This window comes from Myotis lucifugus, unplaced genomic scaffold, assembly GCF_000147115.1.
Source record: "Myotis lucifugus unplaced genomic scaffold, Myoluc2.0 scaffold_76, whole genome shotgun sequence".
Taxonomy (NCBI): domain Eukaryota; kingdom Metazoa; phylum Chordata; class Mammalia; order Chiroptera; family Vespertilionidae; genus Myotis; species Myotis lucifugus.
The window spans coordinates 3869986-3895762 of record NW_005871124.1 but is presented as its reverse complement, the minus strand read 5'-3'; the positions used below and the strand labels follow the sequence as shown (position 1 = coordinate 3895762).

The following is a 25777-nucleotide window of genomic DNA, read 5'->3' as shown; positions in this document are numbered from 1 at the left end:
GTCGAACATCCCTCTCATAATCTGGGACTGCTGGCTCCTAATTGCTTGCCTGCCTACCTGCCTCATCGCCCCTAACTGCCTCTGCTTGTGGGCCTAGTTGCCCCCTAACTGCCCCCCTGCCACCTAGCTGCCCCCTAACTGCCCTCCTGCTGGCCTGGTCACCCCATAACTGCCCCTCTGCTGGCCTGGATGCCCCCTAACTGCTCCCCTGCCAGCCTGATTGCCCCTAACTGCCTCTGCCTTGGCCCCTGCCACCATGAGTTTGTCCAGAAGGTTGTCCAGAAGATGTTTGGTCTAATTAGCATATTACTCTTTTATTAGTATAGATAAGTTATACCTCAATAAAACTGTCTATATATATAAAACCCTCAACAACCATTCAACCGTTCGACTGGTTATGACGCACAATGATCACCAGGGGAAGACGAGTGCCAGATGCTGGGCTCATGACTGGTGAGTGCAGCTGCAGCAGCGTGAGCCTCTCCTGCCTCTGCCGGCAGTGCTACCAAGTGGCAGGTGCAGCAAGGCCAGGATGAGCGGGAGCGGTGAGGCGTCCAGCCCAGGCTCGGGCTCCTCCCCAGCTGCCTGCTGCTTCACACACTACTACATCCCTTGAGGGGTATTGGATTGCGAGAAGGCGCAGGCCAGGCTGAGGGACCTCACCGGTGCACGAATTCGTGCACCGGGCCTCTAGTTAATAAATAAATAGCTAAAGATAGGAGTTGGTAAGAAATTGCTGGGCAGACAAACGATAGGTATTTATGGTGCCAGTTCACAAAATGGTATTGATTTAAAGTATTCTGTTACTTTTTCCCATTATTATTGAAATGTCCTTGAAAATCACATTATTTCAGAACAGGCCAGTTCTTTTTTTTTAATATATATATTTTTATTGATGTCAGAGAGGAAGGGAGAGGGAGAGAGAGATAGAAACATCCATGATGAGAGAGAATCATGGATTGGCTGCCTCCTGCATGCCCTCTACTGAGGATTGAGCCCGCAACCAGGGCATGTGCCCTTGACTGGAATTGAACCCAGGGCCCTTCAGTCTGCAGGCTGATGCTCTATCCACTGAGCCAAAACAGTTAGGGCGACCAGGCCACTTCTTGAAGCTGCCATTATAGTTTGGAAACGAGATAATATTCCATGGGTTCAGAAATCAGGGTCACTTTACCTGTTCAGGGAATCAAACACCTAACTTTGCTCACTTTTGTATTCTGTCCTGAACTTCATAGCTGTGCCACTTAGGATACTTTTGGTTGTAAGTAACAGAATACCTAACAGTGGCTTAAGCCAAATTAATGGTTTCATATAACAAGAACTCTCTAGAGGATAGCAGTGTCAGGTTTAAGCAGTGGCTGATGAATGTCATAAAGGATTCAGACTCTTTTTATCTCTTCATTCTGCCATCTTCAGAACAGGCTTTTTTCTTTGCTAGACTTGTGTCCTCATGGTTGCAAGATGGTTGTCCCAGTTCCACATTTCACTTCTCATAACCATGTTCAAGATAAGCAGGAAGGCGAGGGAGAGAGAAGGGCTCTCATATCAGAAAACAGAATGTTTCCCAGCACCCCAGTTAGCTTCTGCCTTCCACCGTGTTGTCTAAAACTGAGTCACGTGGCTATCCTTTGCTACAAGGGGCGTTGGGAACTTGGTTTTTCGCTACGTATTTTTGCATCTGGGAGAGAGTAAAGAGAGTAAATAATGACTGTTGGGAGCTAGCAAACTTTGCCACAGCAGCCACAGACTCAGTATGTGAGTCTAGATGCTCTTTTCAGCCTTAGCGTCCCTTTCTTAAAAGTTTTTTGTGTTTTATAATTATATAAGTGACGCATGAGTACATCATAATGGAAAACAAGCCTAATAACCCAGTTAAACCAGTATGCTCACTGTCTGTCCTTTGAATATATTTTGGACTTTTCCACTCAATTATTGGTTTACTTACCCACTTCCCTGACAGCATGCTCTTCCTCTTTCCATATAGATCTTAGCCTTCCCTGGAAACTTGGCTCTAATCCCCTCTCCTCATTAAAGCTTTCCCTGATCATGTCAGCAAGAGCCTTCTCTTTGTCCACATAACCCTGAACACTCCTTTTGTCCAGGCCACTCATTTACTGCTTTATCGCCTGTGTTGTGTTTTATGTTCTTTTTGGTGCGATTGTGGCTTTCTTCAGCTGAGTGAGAAACGGATTGATTGCTCTTTGGGTGCCTGTCAGTCGTGCTTGTCTACCTGCAGCAGCCACGCCTAAAAACTAGAGGGGATCACCACAGCCTGGGAGAGTCATCTCTAGGACTAGCTTCTTGTTTGTGTTTTCCACCACTGCGGTGGAACAAAAGACATATTTCTTATTTTAGCAAGAGTGAATAGAAAAGAGGAAGAAAGTCATTTGCTTTAGTGGCTTAATAGGTCTTAAGCCTCTCAGGATGCGTGCCTTATATGAAGTGGCCTGGACAGCACGAAGCTGTACCATGCACAGTGCAGCTCAAACCCTCTCTGGGGCCTATTGTGCCCTGCAGAGGGACATGGCTCTTTCCTTCTGGCATACAGTTTGGCTTTTCTTCCAGAGGCATCATATTTTTCTCTGAGCTTTCAGCAGACAGGACCCTTCAGTAGACCAGTCTCCCAACAACAGGATTACAGATACACACTAGTGCAAATGCAAAGGGATTTCTTGGGCCATTTCCTGAGTTTATCATGTTCCTACAGTTGTAGAAAGGGCAGAACCAGCTGTGTGTGTGTGTGTGTGTGTGTGTGTGTGTGTGTGTGTGTGTGTAAAACTCTCTAAAGCAAAGGGAAGGGAGAGGTGAGCATTTTTACTTCCTCATTAGTCAGGCCTTAGAATACCGGAATTCGACCTGGTAACTCAACTGTGACAAAGTAACCAGCTTGGCCAGTTAAAGGCTAAATACGTTGTTTGCTTTCCCAACTATGTATTGGGCATCCCAAAGGAGGGAATGGTCGCAATTGCTAGAGTGTGGGGGATGATAAGGTCAATTCACATGGCTTGAGGGTTGATTTAGACTGTGTTTTCTTCTTCACATGAGCTTGGTAATTGAAACAGATGTTTGACAATTTATAGGACTATTTCCATCTCATTTTTGTTGCGACTAGTCATTTATTGCTTATCTGTTCGTGTTCATACTTAATACTTTATGAAAGTCACCTGAGTGGAACCTCTCCCTAGTTACCAAGGAAAGTGGACTCTCTCTTTCCTTTTATTGGTGCTTAAAATTTTTATTGAGATCACTGTAAATTCACAAGCAGCAAGAGATCATACAGACAGAGCATGTGTATCCTTTATCCAGTTTCCCATTGGTAACATTTTGCCAAACTATAGTATAATAACATAACTAGGATATTAACATTAATACAATCCACCAGTCTTATTCAGATTTCCCCAGTTCTACTTGTACTAGACTCAATCCTTTAAAAGCAGGACAGATATTAGTGCTGTAGAATGCCTTTTACAGCCACCAACAGTGTGTGTATACTTAGTCTCGTCTGTCCATTTCACCACATGTGTAGGTTACTGCAACCATCACAACAGTGAAGATATAGAATGGTTCCATTATCACAAAGATTCTTCCTGCTACCCTTTTATAACCATGTCTGTCTTCTCATCACCCGTACCCCCATTACCCCGCCACAACATCCCTCACTTCTGGCAACGACTAATCTATTTTCCATGTCTAAAATATTATTATTTGGAAATGTTATCTAAATAGAATCATAAACTGTGTACCTCTTGGGATTATTATTTTTTCATTTGGCATAATTCCCTGGAGATTTATCCAGGTAGTTGTGTGTATCAATTTTTCATTCATTTTTATTGCTGAGTGGTACTCCATGTATGTACACAGTTTCTTTACTGCAAGTAATGGCATATCTGACTAATAGAAGCTTAAGCAAGGAAGGATTTCTTTTTTCTTCCCAAGCAGGAAGTCTGGAGGTGGGTGGGTGCTGGCATACATTTAAAGTCTCAACTTGGTCTGAGCCAGCATCATGCCCATGATCCCACGGTAGGTACTGTAGCTCTGGGCATCATGTATGCATCTCAAGGCAAGAAGAGGAGAGCTAGGGGCAGCGTCACCTGCATTTGTCCCTTGGCTTGAAGGGACAAAAGCCTTTTCCAAAACCCCAGAACAGACTTCTGAAAAGGAGGCTGAGGAAACAAGTGGAGTATTTCTCATTTTCTGAGTTATAAATGGCGACTGGCGATGGAGAAGGAATCTGGGAATGGATGTACTAATCAGCTACAATGAGCCAGTGATTTTAATTGACTCTTGAGGAAGTCTTTAGCATTCTTTTTATTGACTGGTGCTTTGAATTGAATTATTTAGAGAAAAAAATCAGAATTTTCTGAGGAAGGGGCTACATATCTCGCTGGATCTTGTTGATTTAAATTTTATTTTCCACTCTACTGATTTAAGTACATTATCTATAATCATAAAAGGGTAATATGCTAATTAGACCAGACATCCTTCCTGATGAAGCCGAGGCTGGAGGGAAGCCAGCCCGGGTCCTGGGTGCCTGTGGGCGCCCAGGAGGAGGGAAGCCCGGGTCCCGGGTGCCAGAGGGAAGCCGGTGCCGGCAGCTGGGGGCAGGAAGGCCTACTCTTGCATGAATTTGCGTGCATCGGGCCTCTAGTTAAATATATAAAACGAATCTTATTGTTATATTGAGTTGATGGCTAAGAATCATGAGCCCAACACTTTTCCAAGTTAGGTTTGGAAAAGAGAAGAAAATTAGCTTAAAAATGTTTGAAGTTTTCTTTGACATGGCTTTTTATTTTTACATTTGGGGTTTCTTTTTAAGTGATTTAGCTTTATTAATAAGTAATGGTAGCTTTCATGCTCTTATGGTCCTGAGTTCTAAGATTTCACTATACTTGAAGCAATTTTGTTGTTATTTTCTCTGGGAGGTTCACAGTATTTGCGGAGTGACTTCTTTTTTTTCCTCTATAAAAGTGCACAAAAGATAAAAAGAAAAAATGAATTTCTAAAATCAATATGATATAGAAGGAGAAATAATAAACTATTCATTGGAACAGAAGCAAACTAGTCCCAAACCTGATCAGGTAGGAGTATCTAAGAATGATAGTTTTAGGTAATTCCACATTATATTTTCCATTGCCTGCAAAAAGTAGTTAGAAATATATTATTAACGTACATTGAAATATAAATTATTACTAGCTCTCTTCAGTCCCCGGATTTTCAATAACTGCCGGTGCCTGTAAAAGGCTTTCTACAGCACTCTCTAATATCTGTCCTGCTTTTAAGGGATTGAGTCTGGGTACACCAGGTCACGATGGTGGTCATTTTTATTATTATATTTGTCAAAAGCAAAAGTATTCATTAAACTCTGATGACTTAAACAAGGGAAGGTCTATCACTCTTCTCTAAGAGGAAATAATGAATGTGAGGCCTAATGCTTAAGGCTCAGGCATTGACTTTGCACCCTGGATTCATCACTTAAACTAGTTGAGTGAGCTTGGGAAAATTACTTAAACTCCCCGTGCCTGAGTCTCCCATGTATAAAGTGGGGATAATGCTAAAGCATACTCAGGTATCTGCTCTGAGAATGAAAGGCATTGAATGCATCTAAAGTACTTAGAACAGTGCCACACATGTTAGCTTTGATGGCTACAGGAATGATCTTCCTGTGTGGAAAGATAGATCTCTAGCTCATGGTGGCTCTAGGGAGCTGTCATGTTCTTAGGAAGCACCTCACTCTTCCTGCTTTTGTCCTGTGGTGGTTAAGCATCTGAGTTTTGGAGTACAGCCTAGAAAGAAACAAAGAGACTCTGATCGGAGCTCGGAAAGAGAGGTAATAGGTGGATAAACAACTCATGCTGATGACTGCAGACTGCTTCTCAGTTTGGGTTAGCTTTATGGTTTTCTATAGTGGCCCTGACAACTTATTGATTACTCATTAATCAAGATTTAAAAATATATTTTATTGATTTCAGAGAGGAAGGGAGAGAGAGAGAGAGACAGGGAGAGAGAGAGGGAGAGAGAGAGAAAGAGAAACATCCATGATGAGAGAGAATCATTGATCAGTTGCCTCCTGCACGCCCCACACTGGGGATCGAGCCCACAACCCAGGCATGTGCCCTTGACAGGAATCGAACCTGGGACCCTTCAGTCTGCAGGTTGACGCTCTATCCACTGAGCCAAACTGGCTAGGGCACTCTTCCAGTCTTTAGCAACACAGAAGTGGTGGTTGTATCAGCTATTAATCTTATGTGAAACATCAAGGGGATCTGGATCTGGCTGCTGCTTTTCCAGGAGCAGTGTCAGAATGGGAGGGGACCCAGGGGTTGAGATAACAGGGGGCCCCGGATCTGGGGGTGCTATGTTTCTGACATTATCATTTGCTAAGACATTTGCCTATTATCTTTGGAGTGAGACTGACCACCACTTCACAGTCACTAGGGCAAAGGGCAGCTTGACATGTGATCCTAAGAGATTATAATGGCCAGATGTCAAGTTTGTGTGTGTGTGTCAGGAAGGGCAAACATTTGAAACAGAGACCTTACGGAATTTTACATTATACTAAACAAATCCTCAAGCAATACGTTTTCAAAGTATAGAATTTTGAATTTAAATTTTTTAAAAAATATATTTTATTAATTTTTTACAGAGAGGAAGGGAGAAGGATAGAGTTAGAAACATCGATGAGAGAGAAACATCAATCTGCTGCCTCCTGCACACCCCCTACTGGGGATATGCCCGCAACCAAGGTACATGCCCTTGGCCGGAATCGAACCTGGGACCCTTCAGTCCACAGGCCGACGCTCTATCCACTGAGCCAAACCGGCCAGGGCTTGAATTGAAATTTTAAGTTAATATTCTGATAGTGCAGAAATGGAATTTCGGTTCATATGCAGGCTCCACTAGTTACCATGCAATTGTGGGTATGCTAGTCTACCTCTCTCTGCCTTGGTTTCCTCATTGGTAACATGTCAGTAATAACACCTATAAACTAGTTTTGTGATGGTGAAGTTAGATAATGTATATAAAGCCCTTAGTAAAGAGTCTAGCTCATGGTAAGTGGTCAAAAATGGTAGTCATACTGTTTTTTTTAAAGTTTTAAAATTCTTTTATATGTCTAAGTCTTACCTTATAAGTAAAATTCTAGGTTTCTTCTTTAGGGCAAGGGTTGTGAGTCATGTTTATTTTAACTAGTATATCTGGAACAAATCTAGGAATATAGTAGATGCTTAAGTAATATTTACTAGTTTGAACTGAGGTGAGTTTGTGATTACTCCCAAAACACTTGCCTTAAAAGAGGGAATAAATATTGCTGTACAGTTATGTATCCCAACATTCATTTTAACCAAACCATTTTATGCTTTGCTATGGTGATTTGGGACCAACTTGTGGCAACCTGAGTGTGCGTGTGGTTGTGAGTGTGACAGGGAGTGGGGAGACTGGTTGAGGTGGTGTCAATGGATTCTCTAAGGGACAGAACTAGGCTGCAGCTCACCACCCTGACCATTGCCTCTAGCTTTCCTCCTGCGGCCTGAGCTGGGCTGTTTATGTGCTCAGAGCAGCTGTTGTGGCCGGACTCCCCTGGGCAGGCCCTTTCCCATTCTTCTAGGCTGCCTTCACTACAAGAGGAAATGAGATCTTTTCCCTTTAAATGTTGTTTAGTTTATTATTTTTACTGAGGTCTAATTGATATATAACATTATGTTAGTTGTGTGTGTACAATGGAATGATTCGCTATTTGTATATATTGCAAAATGACCACCACAATGTCTAGTTAACATCTGTCATCATACATAGTTACAGAATTCTTTTTCTTGTGATGAGAACTTTTAAGATTTACTCTCTTGGCACTTGTATACTTACAATACAGTATTGTTCACTATAGTCACTATGCTGTACATTACATCCCATGACTTATTTATTTTATAATGGGACAGTTTGTACCTTTGAGTCCCCTTTGCTCATTTCACCCCCCCCAAACCTTTCACCTCTTGTAACCACCAATTTCTGTGTATCTGTGAGCTATTTTTTCAGATTCCAAATATAAATGAGATCATATGATATTTGTCTTTGTCTGATATATTTCACTTAGCATAATGTCCTCAAGGTCCACCCATGTTCTATTATAGATATCACGTTTGCTTTATCTATTCATCTATTGGTGGACACTAAGGTTGTTTCAATGTCTTGGCTATTGTAAGTAATGCTGCGATTTGAACATGGGGATGTATATATTTTTCAAATTAATGTTTTCATTTTCAGGTAAATAACCAGGAGTGGAATTGCTGGATCACATGGTAGTTCTGGTTTTAGTTTTTTTTTTTTTGAGGAACCTTCATACTGCATGCCATAGGAGCTGCGCCAATTTATATTCCTAACAACAGTGCATGAGGGTTCCCTTTTTCCACATCTTTGCCAATACTTGTTATTTTTTGATAATCGCCATTCCAACTGGTGTGAGGTGATATCTCATTGTGGTTTTAATTTGCATTTCCCTGATAATTAGTGATGTTGAGCATCTTTTCATATATTTGTTGGCCATTTGTATGTCTTTTTTTGGGAAAAATGTCTTCTCAGATCTATTTTTAACTTGGATTTATTTTTGCTGTTAAGTTATATGGGTTCTTTATGCATTTTAGATTAGCCCCTTATCAGATATATGATTTGCAAATATTTTCTCTCATTCAGTAGGTTGCCTTGAAACAAGAAAACACAAACAAAGAGACAAAGTCTTTTTGAATTTCCACTCAGACTTCCCTGCCAGTGCATCATGCTTTGCAAGAGACAATTGCCCTGGCTGTATAGAGTCCTGGCAAAGTGTTCAAGTTCAAGCAGCAAATTCAGGATAGTGATTGTCTCTGAAGATAGAGGCAAGGGCATAAGCTCTGATAGAGGGCTTCAGTTGTATCTAAAATGTTATATTTTTACGCAGGGCTATGGGGTATGTCAGTGTTCATTTTGATATGATATATGCTATTTATTGTATCAGATATTGTATTGTCATGGATATTATATTATGTTGAATTTTCTATTTCTATCATTTTTATGTCTATATTATCTATAATAATACTGTATTTTTGAATATTTTCAGGCTTTATATGTGTGGAATTATCAGGTTTTATGTTCCCCTTTAATACCTATTTTTTGCTTGACTTTTTTTGAGATTTGTTCATATTAATATTCCATTTTATAAAGAGATCATTGAGGTATCCTTTCTGCTACTGATGGACATTTACATTGTTTCCTATTTTTCACTCATAAAACACTGCTATAACAAATCCAATATATAGCTCCTTGTGCACAATGCAAAATATATTTCGAGGTGGACTTGCTAGCCGATAAGGCATATACACCTTTCACTTTGCTAGGTATTGTCACAACTCAGAGGGATTCTTCTGCTTTACTTTCCTACTAGCGGTATGTGTGAGCTGATGTTGGCCCACATCTTTCTTAGTCCTTGGTAGCATACTCCAGGCTTTTACTTCTCTCGCCAGATCCCCAGAAAAGATGGGAGAGAAATGAGGAAGAGGGAGGGCAAGGTTCTACTATTAGGTGGAGAACGTCAGCTCTGAGGAATATCTTGTTACATTTATTTTAATGAGCAAAAGTCTTCATTCTCTGTTTTGGTGCAAATAATGTTAGACTTCTATGGGATGACATATTTTTACTCTGAAGTAGAGGAGGTTCCCCCTCTCCCCCCATTTTCAGTCTTTGCAAATAAGTAGAATATGCCAATTAGCAGACTAATGTTCTAAATGTTCACCTGCGGTAATAGTTATTTCTAAATGTTTTAAATAGCAGGGAGCATTGGGTTTATTCTTATTGCTTTCCAAAGTTTTGAATTTGTTACAATGAATTGAATTTAAAATGTGACACAACTTTCTGGGGAAAGATTGATCATAATTATTTGTCACTCTAATACGCATTTGGTAATGGGAAAAACAAATGACAGAAAATGTGTTTAGCCCTGACGGTTTGGCTCAGTGGATAGAGCGTCGGCCTGCGGACTGAAGGGTCCCAGGTTCGATTCCGGTCAAGGGCATGTGCCTTGGTTGCAGGCGCATCCCCAGTGGGGGGTGTGCAGGAGGCAGCTGATCGATGTTTCTCTCTCATCGATGTTTCTAACTCTCTATCCCTCTCCCTTCCTCTCTGTAAAAAATCAATAAAATATATTAAAAAAAAGGAAATGTGTTTACCTTTTCAAACAGATAAGAAAAATCTTAGTGAATAAGCTTGGTCATTTTATGTTGTCTCTTGTGTTCACAGGTGGGAGAGGATAAGTACAAGAGAGTGTTGGTGTCTGAGGCTCAGCATGGAAGACGTGAGATGTTGCCTTATGGGCCAAAGAAGAAGCCCAATCACAGTGCATATCCTTCAGGAGCGGGAAGTACACTGCCATCCTGGGTAGCTTTTGATAAACACGTAAGTCACATAACATGGGGAGAAATGCAGTCTTAAAATGTGGCATGTACTAAATATTAAGTAGATTTGAGAAAATATGAATCCTCAATGTAAATGTTAAGGCTAGTTGTTCTCAAAAGACACACTCAAGAACAAAGTACCCTAAACAAAGAAACAAACCAATGGTGCAGGACACCAAATGTTCACCTTTCTTGGCTAATGCTTATCAACCTTTCTTTTTAAAATTATTGTTTTCAATTACAGTTTACATTCAATATTGTTTTGTATTGGTTTCAGGTGTACTCATAGTGGGTAGACAATCATATAATTTACAAAGTGTTCCTCCTGATATTTCCAGTCCCCACTTGGCACCATACAGTTACTACAATATCACTGACTGTATTCCCTACGCTGTACTTTATGTCCCGACAACTGTTTCGTAACTACCAATCTGTACTTCTCAATTCCTCTACTTTTTTTACCCAGTCCTTCAACCCCCTCCTCTCTGGGAACCATCAGTCTGTTCTCTGAGTCTATGAGTCTGTTTCTGTTTTATTTGTTCATTTATATTGTTTTTTTTAGATTCCACAAATAAGTGAAATCATATAGTATTTTATCAACATTCCTCTCCTCTCCTCTCTAAGATTTTCTTCTATAGATTCTAAGAGTCTGGTTAGGCTGTCACTTTTGCTTAGTGAGTTGCCATTAACTAAATAATTTTGTTTGATTTTGAATGTCCCTTTAGATAGCAACAGAAAGATGCCTTCTCTTCTTTTCTCCATATTAATTATGATCCCCCATCCCTGAGAACCAAAGGGTGCCATGGCAAGAGGTGTAGATGGGACAGAAAGAGGTACTATTATTAGAGAAGAGTCTGAACTTCTTAATGTGTGTATTTATATATACTGGCATATTGACAGTTGACAAAGGTAATCCATTTGAATATCTTAAAAAGGAACTAAGATCAAAAGGAAAAAACCCCGAGGTGACCAGTCATTTCTCATTGCTTTATTTATTGAAACCCTGTTCACTGCCCCATGTTCTGTTCTCCAAATCAGAGCCTGTTATTAGATTATTTAGGTCCTGTAATTAAAACATAATTCAGGACTAGATAAAGAATTCAAACTTTAGTATGCTGTCTACCAGGCGGTTTTTAACATGGGTTGGTTGGCAATACTTTGATCCCATTGAAAATGTTTTCAGATTTGGTAGAAGTGACATATCCTATGTTATCAGCATTAGAGCTCATCACTTTGAGCACATATCTTTTGAAGGTAAGTTCTGACACGTACGGAGATCTATCAGACTGCAGGGAAGCTGCTTTCTTGGGAAACCATCCCTACTTTGAACATGAACCAATACTTCTCTCTCTTAAAAAATTATTTTCAGTACCTGGCTCAGTGCTGGACCCAGAGTTCAGAAACAATTTCTGGGCTAATGTACTTGGGTGGATCATTTATGATTTTCTGTTAATATCAGCCTTATAGGTGGTTTACACACCATCATTCTAGAATATTTAATTTGCAAGGGCCAAAGAAAAGATTCTACTTTTACTTCTTGTGTCAAAAAGAGGATTATTTACAATAGTTGAAACTAATTTACTACTGAATAAATACTGTTGTAGGTCACAAAATATTTATCTATTCTCTTGAATTTAAAGTTGAAAATTCCTTTTATTTTATGTTTTTCTCAATATGTAATATGTGCCTTTCAAGTTTATTTTGTAGCCCTTTAGTTACTTATAAAATTATGTAGAATATTTCATGAAGTTGGAATAATTTTAGCTTCCAAGTACTTGAGAAAATGAAGAGCTTGCTCATTTCAAGCCTAACTAAATGCAACATAATTCTTTCAGTTATTTTATTGGTCAACTTCAATTAAATATTCATTGAGTTTTAAATGAGACACTAAGACTATGAAATATTTACATGCTATGATGAGATTGTGAACTACAGACTGGATCCCGGTTAATACCCTTAGCAAATTATAAAGCACTTTCTAGATTTGTGGTTCAACAAAACAAGTCAGCACCTGTTAATCATTTTTCTTAAAAATGAGACATTTTCAACTTGTTGCCAGTTTTTCCAATAGTTTTTAATCTGTATCCAGTGTTACATTCTCCAACAGTACAAAGTAGAAATAAGGGCAGTTCCTTGGAAAGTGTATAAAAATTAGTATTTGTAGTAGATGCTCTTGGCCCCCATCCAGATCCGCATTAAGGGTAGGGCATCTGCCTTCCCCAACTGAAGCAAGTGCTTTGGCAAACAGTTTACATTTGTAACTCCCTTATGGAGTGTTGCTCTTGGCCAATGGGCATTGCATCACCCAGAAAAGCCTGGGAGGTTACACTGGCCCCTTTACCACAAGAGGGGGCAGCAAATGGTTGACTGATTTGTCAAGGGTAAAGAGCTTGCTTCTTCAAGGTGGCACCTCTTTGTTCTGATACTAGAGGCCCAGTGCACAAAATTTGTGCACTCAGGGGAGGGGGTCCCTCAGCCCAGCCTGCACCCTCTTGCAGTCCAGGAGCCCTCAGGGAATGTCCGACTGACAACTTAGGCTCGCTCCCCGCCTAAGCTGTCAGTTGGACATCCGTAGCGCTGCCGCAGAGGTGGGAGGGGCTCCTGCCACCGCTGCTGTGCTCACCAGCTGTGAGCCCGGCTTCTGGCTGAGCAGTGCTCCCCCTGTGAGAGCACACTGACCACCAGGGGCAGCTTCTGCATTGAGTGTCTGCCCCCTGGTGGTCAGTGCACGTCATAGTGACCGGTTGTTCCACTGTTTGGTCTATTTGCATATTAGCCTTTTATTATATATGATGATAGGCTCATAGTCCCTGTGCATCCAGCCAAAGCCAAACTTCACATGACAATGCATCCTTGCTTGGCTGCTCCCCCTCACTCCCTTCCAGGTTTCTCCTATGAGTATGTTCGTAACAAATCACATGCACCTAAATCCGTTTCAAGCTCTGCTTTTGTGGAGCCTAGCCTCAGACAACATCCCAGTTTTTATCCATAATTCTAAAAGTGACCACCAAAATGCTCTGTTCAGGCTGACCATCAAATTACAAGCAGAGAAGATACTATTTGCCGTCACCAAAAGGAGCCATTATTATCCTATATGGCCCCTATGGCAGACATTTCTAGCTGTTTATCTTTTATTCTCCGACCCCTCCTGATCTCAAGGAGAGAACACCAGTTTTATTCAGGCTGGAGATGTGACCACTTACAAGTGTTCACTGCCCCAGGCTACTTGCACCTAGGCCCGCCACGTGACTCACTTCTGGCCAGTGATATATGAGTTAAGGTTTATTGGGTGTGGCTTCTGGGAAAGTTTTTTTTAATTAAAAGAGTCAGGCTCAGCTGACAATTTTTCCCGCCCTTTGCCCTACCTTTGTTTTTCTGTCTGGAACTAGGACATAATTCCTCAGGGCACAGCAGCCACCATGTGAGCGCTGCCAATATAAAGGAGATCTAGGGTGCTGCTGCCAGCATGGAGCCACTGTTTCCAGGCCCAGGCTGTCTCTCCCTGGAATTCTTGTTATATGAGAAAAAAATCAATCCCTATTTCAGAGATTCTCAGCCCAAGGAGGCCTTTAGAAATGTGGGAAGGTGTTTTGGGTTGTTACAATGACTAGGAGCAGCACTGGACTAGGTGAGGTGAATGAGGCACTTGCCTTGGGTATAAAATTTAAAGGGCACCCCAAAACTCAGTACTCAAGCCAGATAATATTGTAATGAAATATAAAAATCAAAATTGATGCAAAAAATTCATGATGAACAAAATGCCAACTTCAATATGGTTTTATTGATTTCAGAGAGGAAGGGAGAGGGAGAGGGAGCTGGAAACATCAATGATGAGAGAGAATCATGGATCGGCTGCCTCCTGCACGCCCCACACTGGGGATCAAGCTTGCAACCCATGCATGTGCCCTGACTGGGAATCAAACTGTGGTTCATAGGTTGATGCTCAACCATTGAGCCATGCCGCCGGGAAAAATGCCAACATTTTAAAGACAGGATCAGTAACTGCTATGCTTAGCTATATTAGAGCCTGAGGCAAGAGGAAAAAAATAAGTAATACTGATTCCATCTTTATTTAACATTTGGCATCATGGATATTTTTGCATTAAGTTTGATGTTTTAAATCACCTTGCTCTAGGGCCAGCCCTAAGTGGGAGGTGCTGCTGCTATTAGGTTGCTGGGGGCCAACTAGGATTTTCCATCCTGCAGTGTGGGAAGGGCAACTGGAACTGGAGAGAATGTTCTACCTAAAATGCCAATTGAGAAACACAGTTTTACTTGATGAAAACTCCTGGCATTGGCAGAATTATGCAAACACCCAAACATAATTTTGCCTGATAACACACCCACCTTCCAAAGACTTATTTTATTAATTTCATTTAAATATAAATAAGCACCTATTCACTCACACCAATTAGTTGCAGTCATCATCCCAGCACCTCCACAAGGAAGGAGCAAATCTGTTCTTACTCTGTGAATGAGGAATTGTTTACAAGAAGTGGGCCAGGTGCCAGGGTCCTGAGGTTGTGCGCTGAAGGCCCTGGAACTGTCAGGTAATGTTAACCTTAAAAATACATTAGCCAGTTATTTTACCAGTAAAAATGAGTTTGTTCAGAAATGGCAGAGCAATGGCAATTTGGGACGTGCAAACTATGGGAAACCATAGGCAAGTCCAGAGATCAAAGGAGGGGAGTGTTGCCTTATAGAGACAGAGAAGGAAGTTGGGAGGGGAAGTTATAAGCAAAAGTCCACTGGAGGAGAGTGAGACTTCAGGGGGAAGATGGCTTCTTCTTGGCTGAATTGTGGCAGCCAATTCTCATTGGCTGGGTTGTTGCTGGGCAAGGAGAAAAATCTTCCTTTTTCCTGCTGGAGTAATAAAGTGAGCCTCTTCCTGTTGGGGAGTACAAAGTATGCTTCTTCAGGCTGGAGTCTGCAGAAGGCAGTGTGTGACCGTGAGAGGTCTCCCTCCAGATCAGCGGTTCTCAACCTGTGGGTCGAGACCCCTTTGGGGGTCAAACGACCCTTTCACAGGGGTTGCCTAAGACCATCGGAAAACAAATATATAATTCCATATTGTTTTTGTGATGAATCACTATGCTTTAATTATGTTCAATTTGTAACAATGAAAATGCATCCTGCATATCAGAGATTTACATTACGATTCATAATAGTAGCAAAATTATAGTTATGAAGTAGCAAAGAAAATAATTTTATGGTTGGGGGTCACCACAACATGAGGAACTGTATTAAAGGGTCGCGGCATTAAGAAGGTTGAGAACCACTGCTCCAGGGCTTCCCAACTCTGATGATTTGAAAGGAGGTTTTCTTTATTTTCACATAGCTAACTAACGGTAATTGTGGCTTAGTCACTTTATCTCTCTGAGCCTCATTTTTCTTGACTGTAATGTGAAGTTTGGCTAGCTGATTACGAACGACATTTACCACTAGCAGCCTATGCCTATGACTAAAAGCAAATTCATTTCATCCTAGAACTGAGCCCAGACCCTGGATCTCCTGGCCTGGGGCTCTTTCTAATTACACCAGGCACCTATTGCTTCATTATTAATTTAAATTTGGCATTTCATAGTTTATGATATGCCATTCTTGCTATTGTATATGTTCTATCATTAGATGCTGTTGTAAAAAGTCAGACTAGTTAGAAATTTTCAAATGACAATGTTTTTATGTGACTTTTATCTACATGTTAAGTAGCATTTACATCGACTCTACAATTATGCTCTCATTTCTTTTCATTTTTCAATGGGTCCTATTTAGCCTAATTTGTTTGCTATTTTGCAAATGAATCTATTATAGTAAGTGGCAGGATAAAGGTTGATCCTATGGTATATGAATGCATTTAAGAATGATATTTTATTTTTCCATCTATTATGAACATAATTATAATCAAACCTACTGACCACAGAAATAGACTTTTAATAACTTTGTATTCATTGGTATTGGGCTTATGGTGAGCTGATTATTTATGAAGTACTGTATGAATCTCTATGCTTTGAAAAATATAAAGATAAAATTTAAAGTATAATTTGATCTCTTAGGTCACCTTGATTTTTTTTAATTGAATGAGTTGGTTTATTACTCATTGCAGTGAGGGAAAACACACACCCTTAGTAACCACAGGATGTCTAAGTGAGCAGGTATTAGAAAAGGTTTACCTATAGGATTGGGGCTTGTGTTATGTAATTTTGGGGAGGGCTTAAGGAAGGGGGGCCTTGCTCTGGATTGGTTGCTATTAAGAAACAAGGGTACTTCTCTGATTGTGTATCAATAAAACTCACTTATAATATAGACTAGAGTCCTGGTGCACGAATTCGTGCATGGGTGAGGTCTGGCCTGCCCGCCCCGATGGGGGCCCATTGGGCTGGGCTGGCAGGGGATGGGTAGGGGTTGTGTGCGGTTGGCTGGCTGGCCCAGCCCCCAATTGGAGGGTTGGGGGCTGATCGGGGGCAGGGCCAACTGGGAGGAGGGGCCGAGGGTGGTTGGCCGGCTGGGGGGAGGGGCTTTGGGCAGTTGGCTAGTGGGCCCCGCTCCAGATTGGGGTTGGGGGACCGATCTGGGGCTGGGCCGGCTGGGGGGGGGGCGGCAATCGGGGACTGGATCAGGCCGATTTGCTACCACAGTGCACGACATAGCCACCAGTTGTTTTGGTTGTTCCGCTGTTCCGGTCATGGCTTTTATATATATACTAGAGGCCCGGTGCATGAATTCATGCACGGTGGGGTCCCTTGGCCTGGCTGGTGATTGAGGCCTATCGGGGCCGGCTGGGTAGGGGGAGGAACCCCTGGAGGTTGGCCTGCTGGCCCCCCAATCGGGGCCTATTGCAGGGAGTGGCTGGCAGTGGGGAAGGACCATGGGAGGTTGGCTGGCAGGCCAGGGGAATGGGCCGCAGGAGGTTGGCTGTGGGAGCGCACTGACCACCAGGGTACAGTTCCTGCATTGAGCATCTGCCCCCTGGTGGTCAGTGCGTGTCATACCCAACTGGTTGACTGGTCGTTCCGGTCATTCCAGTCCTAACGGTCACTTAGGCTTATATATATAGACTAGAGCAGCAGTCGCCAACCTTTCAGACCTCATGGACCACTGGTTGCTGACCACTGGACTAGAGTAAAGCTACAGCTATAATTGGGAAAGAAGCAGCTGTCACTCCTCTGAGCTAGGAGAGGGGGATGTTTGACATTTTATGGCTTAGACAGTGTTCATGTTCAGTCTGTGTTCAGATGTGGTTATGGAGTGGTCTTGTTTTTGTTTTGATCAATCGTGGTTACAGACTGGCCTTGTTGGAGGTTGGCGTTCTCTGAAAGTATTCATATGCAACAGGAGAATACCAGAGCTTTTCTTTTTTTTTAAAAAACAATGTTTTATTGATTTTTTACAAAGAGGAAGGGAGAGGGATAGAGAGCTAGAAACATCAATGAGAGAGAAACATCGATTAGCTGCCTCCTGCACACCCCCTACTGGGGATGTGCCTGCAACCAAGGTACATGCCCTTGACCGGGATCGAACCTGGGACCCTTCAGTCCACAGGCCGACGCTCTATCCACTGAGCCAAACCGGTCAGGGCCCAAAGCTTTTCTGTAGCTGCCAGCCCAATGTGTAGCAACACCAAGGCCAGCTGCTAGTGCCAAGTGGGCTCCTGAATGTCAGGGGCTACTTTTCTCTTTCTCACCCCAAACAGCCAAAATTTTAAATTTTTCTACAGGGGGACCAAGGAGCAATCAAGTACATTAGAATTACATATGATTAGCAAAGAAAAATACATGAATATGGATTCCTGAAGTTTTGCCTGCAGCCAATTAGGAATGTTATAAAATACAAGAGACCTGGTGCACAAAAATTCATGTATTCAGGGGGTCCCTCAGCCCGGCCTGCACCCTCTCACAATCTGGGATCCCTTGGTAGGGTTCCTAGGCCTGGCCTGAGATCAGGGCCTATTGGGGCTTTCCTTCCCCCGGCTGCAGGCAGCTGACCCCGCCCCCGCCACTGCCACTGCTTACCACCTGTGCAGCGCTGCCCCCCCTCCCCTGCCACCAGTTGGCTTCCCTCTGCAGGCGACAGGTGTGGGGTGCGATGGCTTGGCTGGCCTGGGCCTCCCTCTGACGGTGATCGCTGGCTGGCCACACAGCTGCCACAGAGTCACTGCCGGTGGCTTGGGCCTCCCTCTTTCTTTGCTGGGGGTGGGGCCAACCCTGCAAGGGGCCATCTGCCTACCTGATTGCCCCTAACCGCTGACCTGCCTACCTGATCACCCCTAAGCACGTGCCTGCCTACCTGATCACCCTTAACTGCTGGTCTGCCTGCCTGATCACCCCTAACCACTCTGCCTGCCCTCCTGATCACCCCTAACTGCTTGCTTGGGGGCGGAGGAGCCCAGTGAGGGGCCATCTGCCTACCTGATTGCCCCTAACTGCTCCCCTGCCTACCTGATCACCCCTAGCCGCTGGTCTGCCTGCCTGATCACCCCTAACCACTCTGCCTGCCTGCCTGATTGCCCCTAACCGCTTGCTTGGGGGCAGAGCCAGCCAGGTGAGGGGCCGTCTGCCTACCTGATCTCCCCTAACCACTCTGCCTGCCTGCCTAATCGCCCCTAACTGCTTCCTTGGGGGCGAGGCCAGCCCAGTGAGGGGCCGTCTGCCTACCTGATGTCCCTAACCACTGGCCTGCCTACCTGATCACCCCTAACCACTCTGCATACCTGATCACCCCTAACCACTTGCTTGGGGGCAGGGCCAGCCTGGTGCAGAGCCATCTGCCTACCCGGTGCCTCTAACTGCTGGCCTTCCTACCTTATCGCCCCTAACCACTTGCTTGCCTGCCTAATCACCCCTAACCACTGGTCTGTCTGCCTGATCACCCCTAACTGCTTGCTTGGGGGCAGAGCCAGCCCGGTGAGGGGCCTTGGTGGTTCTGGTCTCTGGTCGTTCTGGTCGTTATGCTTAATGTGGCTGGTCTTTTATTATATAGGATAATCAGATTATTAAAGAAGATAGAGTTCTTCCCTCTTTTTTAAAACCTGGAGTTCAGTACTTAGACAAAATTTTAAGACCCTGCCCTCAGGCCAAACATTAGCCCAAAGTTAAAATTGTCTTTTTGAGCTCAAACTTGAGTAGATACCACTACATACCCATTAGGATGTATATAATTTTAAAAGACTGTCAAATACTAAGTGTTGGCAAGAATGTGGAAAAACTGGAACTTTCATACATTCCTGATAGGAATGTAAAATGATACTGATATTTTGGCAGTTTTTTAAATAGTTAAAAATGGAATGTTTACAACATGACTCAGTAGTTCCACTCCTACATAGCTTTCTAAGAGAAATTAAAATATATATTCACATAAAACTTCATAGCATCATTATTCATAATAGTCCCAAACAGGGACCAACCCAGTGTCTATCACCTGATGAATGGATAAACAAAATGTGTTATAGTCACGTAATGGAAATTATTCAGCAATGAGAAGCAACTATGGTATATATTACAACATGGGCAAGGCTCAAAACATATCAAGTGAAAGAAAGCAGATAAAGAAGACTTCGTATTGTATGATTCCATCTATCTGAAATCCTAGAAAAGGCAAATACATCAGAGAAAGCAGATCCGTAGTTGCCTAGGGCTGGCAGCAGGAGAGGGAAATTTTAAGGGGCGATGGAAATGGCCTAAATTGGATTGTGACTGTATAAATTTATGAAAAGTTGAACTGTATACTTACAAGAGGTAAATCTTATGCTATATTAATTGTAGTTTAATATATTAGTTTCCTAGGACTGCCGCCATAGACTGGGTGCCTTAAACCACAGAAATTGATTTGCTTACAGTTCTGGAGGTTGGGAGTCTAAGATCAAGGTGCTGACAGGTTGGTTTCTCGTAAGGCCTCTCTCCTTGGCTTGCAGATGGCTGCCCTCTGGCTACCTCTTCACATGGTTGTCCTTTGTGCACACTGACTAGTTTCTGAGCATAAAATATTTGTTATTTGCAACATTTTAGTTCACAAATTGGAACTAATCATTGCTATTTGATTTGTGACTTATAGGTTAGATTGATTTATATTATGTTTTGAATTTTTAATCTATAGAGTAATGTTTATTTATGTACTTTCCTCTTCTAAATTCAGACCAGATGCAAGTTTATTGGAAACATTAAAAAATTATTTGCCTTCCTCAATTTTGTATTTGCAGGATTCTGCCCTATAGTAAGCTCACTCCTTTGATGGTGGGTGAGAGTTTCTATGTACTCTTTTTCCAGCTTTCCCCAATGATAACATAGTATATAACCATAGTGCATTATCAAAGCCAGGAAATCTATATTGGTATACTACTAAACTTGCAGACATTATTTGAATTTCACCTAAGGATATGTTTATTGATTTTAGAAAGAGGAAAGGAGAGAGAGAGAGAGAGAGAGAGAGAGAGAGAGAGAGAGAGAGAGACAGACACTGATGTGAAAGAGATACATGTATCGGTTGCCTCTCATATGCTCCCTGACTGGGAACTGAACCTGCAACTTAGGTATGTACCCTGACTTAGAATGAAACCCACAATCTTTTAATATACAGGATGATGCTCTAACCAACTGAGCCATCTGGCCAGGGCTATAGTTCTATGAAATTTTATTATATGTATAGACTTGTGTGACAACCACCACAGTCAGGTTACAGAATATTTGTATTCCTTTAGGATTTTATTATTTGAATCTTTATTTTAATCAACTTTATTGTGGTAAACCTTATTTTAATTTTTCAAATCAACTTTAGTGAGGTGTAATTTATGCATGATGAATGTGCCCTTTTTAAGCATACGGTTTCATGAGTTCTGACAAACGTGTCCATCACCACCCCAGACACCATATAGAATATACCTCTACCATCCAGAAAGTTCCCTCATGCCCCCTTTCCTTCAGCCCTCTGCCATGGCTGTGACTTTGATCATCATAGATTAGTTTGCCTGTTTTGAACTTCATATAAATGAAATCTTACAGTCTATATTCTCTTGCATCTACCTCACTGTTTCGGATTTAAGATTTGAGGCACAGCTTTTATAACATGTATGTATATCTGCAAAGTGCAGCCAATTCAGGTAATAATACACCATAGCGGATTTCTGGGTATTTGTATAATTATTTTCCATCCTCTGGATTCATATCCCTTTATTTTTAAACATGCTGGTTTTATTTTTTCAAATAAATTACTCTCCTAAACCCCTTCAGAGATTTCTAAACTTTTAAAGATGTTAGAATTGTCCATATTCTTCTACTTATTTTAATTATGACCTTCCACTTGAATATCTGTTTTGACTATGAAATTCATTGTGCTGTTTAGTGTGTAATAGTTCTTTTACTAAAGAGGATTCTCTAGGGACACGTCACCATCACAAGCCATTCATCAGAGGTATAAATAATGGAGGGAGCACGGTTGTTTATTCTAGAACATCAGAAATGGGGGGCGGCAGGGAGGGCACGAATGCGACAGTATTCAAAGGGAGGCAGACATGCTTATCTCCATTCTTCTTTCAAAGTTTTCCACCCCCTCCTCCTCGATCTCACCCTCCTTATTCCATTCTCCCATTCCCCTTCCATTCTTTTTTTTTTAAATCCTCATCTGAGGATATTTTTTTCCATTGATTTTTAGAGAGAATGGAGGGGAGAGGGAGAGACAGAGAGAAATACTGATGTGAGAGAGACACTTAAATTGGTTGTCTCCGGCATGCCCCTGACCAGGGCCAGGCCTGCAACTGAGGTATGTGCCTTGACTGGAATTGAACCCGGGACCCTTCAGTCCACAGGCTGATGCTCTATCTATTGAGCCAAATCTGCTAGGGCTTCCCCTTACATTCTTTTGTTCTTTTCTCTATTTATTTTTTCTCTTTTACTGGGCTTGTCTGTCTCTTCATCTTCATTATCTTTACTTTCTCTACTTTTTCTTCCCCTGGTTCAGGCCTGGAAATGGCTGACTTCAACTGTTTGAAGAGTATAACCATCATCATTATCATTTGTGTACATTAAAAGGGAATTAATTAGAGGAAATATTTTGATATTGCTATTTGCCCTTTCTCTATAATAGAAGTGTCAGAGATGAAAGGAAATTAGTAAAATGTATATGAAAATCTCCCTCCTGTCAGAGTCTGGGGAGCGCCGCGGAACCCAGAGTCAAGTCCCCGTCCACCTGCGTGCAACTCAAAATTGCATGAGACCCAGACCCGGCTGGCCCCACCCCCATCAAGCCCCGCAGGGAGGGGGGGCACAGCCTTAGGTCCCCCGGCCCAGCGCTGGGTGGGGGGCGCAGCCTCAGGTCCCCTGTCAAGCCCTGCTGGGCAAGGGGCGCAGCCTCAGGTCCCCTGACCCGGCGCCGGGTGGGGATGTGGCCTCAGGTGCCCTAGCCCTGGTGCTGGGGTGGAGGGTGTAGCCTCAGGTCCTCTGTCAAACCCCGCCAGGTGGGAGGCACAGTCTCAGGTCCCCCGGCCCGGCGCCAGGTGGGGGATGTGGCCTCAGGTCCCTGGCCTGGCCTTGGGTCCCCCGGCCCTGGTGCCAGGGTGGGGGGCACAGCCTTAGGTCCCCCGGCCCAGTGCTGGGTGGGGGGCGCAGCCTCAGGTCCCCTGGCCCGGCGCCAGGTGGGGGATGTGGCCTCAGGTCTCTGGCTTGGCCTTGGGTCCCCCGGCCCTGGTGCCAGGGTGGGGGGCACGGCCTTAGGTCCCTGGCCCGACCTCAGGTCCCCCAGCCCCAGCGCCAGGGTGGGGGACATGGCCTCAGGTCCCCCAGGCGGGGGCGCGGCCTCAGGTCCCCCGGCCCAGCCTCAGGTCCCCCCGCCCCCACGGGAGGGTGTGATGACCATTTGCATATTAGCTCTTTATTATATAGGATTACCAGGGTTTTCCCCTTTCCTTTGCCCATAGTGTTGGGTGTTTCCCCAAATATAGTGTTGAACTATGTGTACAGTGGCTGGGGTATACCTTGGAGACATGGTCCTCCTGCAGCACCCTCCTAATGTATAAATATTCGGTAAATTTCATATATATTACCAAATATTTTCCTTCATATTTTATGTTATAGGCGTTTTATCTGTTGTATCTTTAACGTTTGAATATTCAGTTTTCTCTATTCAGTTTATGAAACTCTATGATTGGCAACTGGCAATTGGTGATTTCTGTTGGGTAGAATAACTCCCCTTTTCTAGTCCTAATTAATTTTCCAGGAAGTCTGATTTTAAGCAGTGGGTCTGAATCTGTTCTCTCAGTAATATCAAGTGTTTTTTAACGGCATTGCTCAATAGATTCTACAAGGATGTAAAAAGACTATATTGTGGTTTTGACAATGTTTTTAAGCTTCCAGCTTTGTATCCTACACTGATTTATATGTTATTCAGTAGTGTTATACGTTCATTTTTCTCTCCAAAGCTCTGTTATATATGTATATATAATTTTCTTAATCCTTTCAATGGTACTGTACTGTCCTGTGGTTAGCAAGTACTGATTTTCTAATTTTGGCTGAAAGGTTAACCAGTGGACAAAGAGTTTAAGTGGTCTGTACCAGTTATATGGTTAATTAGTGATAAAACTAAAAGAAGGCTAGTCTAGCATTTTAGCTACTTCTTTTCCCCTTTTATGCATTATAAAATCAAATCTTAAGAAGTAGACAAGTAAAAATAAACTCATTCAGTGCTGATACTGTCCATATAAGTACATTTCATCTTGAACCTTAGGGTTAGTCATGAAAATTTGAGCATGAATTATAGATTAAGGATGATAATAGTTTGTAAAGCAAAAAACTATTTGGAAGTCATCTTTCTATAATTTGTATTTTTTGTCATTCATTTATTCAACTTACCTTACTGACCATCTCTTATGTTCAATAAGCTAAATGAGATTCAGATTTGTAAAAACTGAATTTTCTTAAAATAAGATATGCCTATTTAAAGACAGTATCCATAGGAACACAAATTTATCAAAAAAGAGAAGTGAGAGACAAAAAGGAGAATTTAGAATGAAATTATAACTTAAAGCATTGATATTTAGATGAGCCTCTCCACCTTCACAATCCCAATTAAATTTAAAATATGAAGAAACCATATTAGTTAGTGTTGAAGGCCAGGGGTGCTGTTTTCATGCTGCAAACTTTGAAGAATTTCCACCAGATAGAGTGCAGATGGAATCGTATTGGAGAAATATACCAAAACCAATTTTCAATTTCATTTTCTAATAAGGTGACAAGAATTGAGTTGGGGGTTAGGATAACCTGTAGGGGCTTCCACTTGGATTACTTTCACAGCTATTGATGGATTAAAAGTGTTACTGGGGTAAGTCCTACTGAGGGAAAAGCAGGCCCTGCGTTAAGGCCTTTCTCTGATGTGTCAGGCATGCATATGAAGGACTGGCTACATGCGTCCTGTTCCTGGAGTGGCGGTCAGGTCAATTGCTATGGAAAATTTTGAAGTTTTTCCTGCAGGGGACTAGCCACGGCCTCAGCTTCCTCCCTACTTCTCTTGACATGCTGTATGTGAATTTCTATCAAGCAGAATAGATGGTGAAGGAAGGGAAGAGAAATTACCTGCCCTATTTTGGAGGAAATACCAGCTTGAATAGACTGCTCTTTGTTCAATAACCTAAAATAGTATTTAAGAGGCAGAGGAAGAAAAAATATTTCAAAAGTATGTTTCCTACAGGAAAATGAATATGTTTGATAAACTTGCTTTGTGCTTTCTATTGAGTGTAAGGAAGTAACAAAACAAAGTAAGCAGTTAAAGCAGACTCTGACGTGAAGGCTGGCAGGAGAAAACAGAACAAGAGAATACATTCAGAAGACTGCCGAGGTCGCTTGTGCTGGAAGCACGTGGAAGAGGATGGCACTCACCAGCTTTTTCCTGCACCCACTCAGCTATCTCAGGACCAGCTTGAGGCTGAAGAAAAACGAAAGATCCCAGAGGATCATTACAGACCCCACCCGGTCTCCTGAAAGAAAAACCTCCCCCCATACAGGGCACTGGGAAAAAGCTGGAGACCCTCGGTTTATGGGAAAGGGATTTTTGGAGATGGGAGGTGCTGTTCTAGAGATCATGTGGGCCCAAATATCCACTGCATACGTGCTGAAAGAAAAGTCAAAGTCAAATGAACTGGCTATTCAGATGGCTGCTGAAGGAAAAATTAAGTATGATGCAAATAAGCCCATGGACACGGGCAATAGGATAATCAAGACCTGAGGGGAGTGGATAGGGGCTGGAAGGAAGGGGGTGGGGGGGGAAGGGAGGCATCTATAATACTATTAACAATAAAAATGTATTTAAAAAGAAAAAATAATGATGCATTTGCTTGACGAGGACAGCCAAAAGACAGATCATTTACAGCGAGTACACTGACCTGG

The 25777-nt window shown here is 42.5% G+C and overlaps 1 protein-coding gene across 1 annotated transcript in view; it reads left to right on the top strand.

Moving 5' to 3' along the window:
* Nucleotides 1-25777, top strand: part of EFHC2 (EF-hand domain containing 2) — a 156815-nt gene that overhangs the window by 12930 nt on the left and 118108 nt on the right. Inside the window, exon 2 of the mRNA XM_014457422.2 lies at nt 10261-10416. Within this exon, the coding sequence (XP_014312908.2) occupies nt 10261-10416 (156 nt within the window). The remainder of the gene's footprint in view (nt 1-10260; nt 10417-25777) is intronic.